The following is a 2,169-nucleotide window of genomic DNA, read 5'->3' as shown; positions in this document are numbered from 1 at the left end:
GTTTAAAAACAGTAACAACATTTACAGAAAAAAGTAATTATTTCGTTTTTTGGTTTTCCATCTTTAGTTTCCATGTGGGATTTTCTTTCCAAGATTCCAAATGTTACGTAGAAGCAATAAAAACAGCTAGATGGGTGTTTGACGAAGTCTCGAAGATGGGAGTGAAGATGACTTTATTAGACATTGGTGGTGGATACCCCGGCTCTAGAACTAGTCTTAATTGTTTCAAAGAAGTACGTTATTGTATGTTGTTTCTCACCCTAGCTAAGCGTTAAGCCTATCAACAACAATTATTTTAGTATATTGAAATATAAGTACTTATATCTTAATGGATAAATCAATGTAATAAACGTATTGTTATTAATAACTTAGTGTTATTTTTCTTCTCCAAAGGATGGCCTATAACCCTGAGTACAAAAATAAAGATAGTGTTATTCTCCTTATTCACCAGATGGCCTACAACTCTGAGTAGAAAAACAAAACATAATTATCTACGTCATAATTAATAGACAATTCACTAGACATAAATAAACTCACATTATCAATATTTTTGGTATTTTTTAATTTCAAATATTCAAAGTGTTAAAAAAACATCTATTTGATTTGTATAGATCGCTACATCAATAGGAAAGACTCTTGACCAATGTTTTCCACCGTCTTGTGGAGTAAGAGTGATTGCTGAACCTGGTCAGTATATGGTGGCTGCCGCCTTCAATCTCTACAGTAAAGTGATTCTGGTCAAAAATCAGCAAAGCTTAGGTACAATTAATACTAGAAAACTATACCTGTCGGTTTAGAACATATTTATACTACATAGAAAACTTTATTATTAAGCATGACTACACCAAATACCCTGAATCATTTGATGTCTGTCTCTATATATGTTCTTTTGGTTTTCTTACGTATAGGTATTTACTTATTTGATGATTTAGTTTTTAATTGCATTTATCAGTCTTATATACTGTCAACAATATTTCCCTGTCTTTTAGCTTTCGAATACATTTAACATATTTCAAATAAAATTAATAAAACGAGACATCAACGTTTTTACATGCCCAATAATGTATTTGTAAAGTTTAACAAATATAAGTTAAAATAAATTTTAAAAAACTCTACATGTTTCGGTGGAAATAATTCCACCATCTTAAGAAGAATAAATCACGTAGTACGCATGAAGTTTCTTATAAATCTAATGTACATGTATAACTAGCATGTTCTTAAAATGACGTCATTTACAACAATGATTTCCAGAAGTTTACTCCCATAGCAACTGGGCTTAAATCTTTATTTATATTCATTTTGTTCTTAACAATTTATAAGGATTCTCTTATGTTTAGTTCATCTTTTTCCGTTACCTGTTTAAGTATTTTGACATTATCCCAGTCAATAACATATGTAGAATTTGCCACATGTTCTACCAAAGCCGATTCACCCGTTTTTAATTTATCCACCGCATTTTGATGTTCTTTTACTCTAAATTTTAAGTTCCTACTTTCTTATTTCTTAAGCTATAATAGTAACATAATTTGTTTTAGTTATCTACGTCCATAAAAGTTCTTTTCTTGTTGTTGTTGATATTCTTTCATTTTCTTAATAGAAAGAAAGAACTCTCTGTGTGGAATTAACACGTATATAACAGACGGTAGATACGGAAGTTTTGGCGGAAATTTTTACCCTTTCCAAGATATTCAAGTTGTTCCTCTTGCGGTAAGTAAAAAAATCCACAGTGAATAAAGAAAAAATGATACATGTGTTTGATGGATTTTCCTAAAAGCAACTGCAGTAAATTCTTGGGAGTGCTTTTTTTTATGGTAGCGTAATACGAAAGTAATTAGTGCTTCTATCTTGCGTGTAAAGAATGAGATGCTTGATGGCAACAAGGGGAAGGGGGCTCAAAGGGTACCACTCAAAGAAGGGTATATTTTAAATAGACGTTACAGGTAGTTCCAAAATATTTTATCAGAGCTTAGATATCTCAAAATTGTGCTACTAGTGATTGGATTGTTGGAAACGCGTAAATAGAATCGGATGGTTCCAAAATGTGTTACTAGAGTACACATAGTTCCAAATTATGTAACTAGGAATCGGACGAGTGTAAAATGTGTAATATCGCGATAGAAAATTCCAAAATTGTTCAGCTAATTGTTCCGGGTATAAGTTTTTGATGTG

The 2,169-nt window shown here is 31.3% G+C and overlaps 1 protein-coding gene across 1 annotated transcript in view; it reads left to right on the top strand.

Annotated features, from left to right (window-relative positions):
• Positions 1 to 1,825, top strand: part of LOC106477483 (antizyme inhibitor 2-like) — a gene marked incomplete at its 5' end in the record, with an annotated part of 3,279 nt that extends 1,454 nt beyond the window's left edge. Inside the window, 3 exons of the mRNA XM_013938042.2 lie at positions 68 to 233; positions 612 to 759; positions 1,598 to 1,825. Of these exons, the coding sequence (XP_013793496.2) occupies positions 68 to 233; positions 612 to 759; positions 1,598 to 1,734 (451 nt within the window). The remainder of the gene's footprint in view (positions 1 to 67; positions 234 to 611; positions 760 to 1,597) is intronic.
• Between the last annotated feature and the right edge of the window lie 344 nt (positions 1,826 to 2,169).

This window comes from Limulus polyphemus, unplaced genomic scaffold (genome assembly GCF_000517525.1).
Source record: "Limulus polyphemus unplaced genomic scaffold, Limulus_polyphemus-2.1.2 Scaffold16041, whole genome shotgun sequence".
NCBI lineage: Eukaryota > Metazoa > Arthropoda > Merostomata > Xiphosura > Limulidae > Limulus > Limulus polyphemus.
The sequence above is the reverse complement of the archived record's forward strand: the minus strand, read 5'-3'. Positions and strand labels throughout refer to the sequence as shown.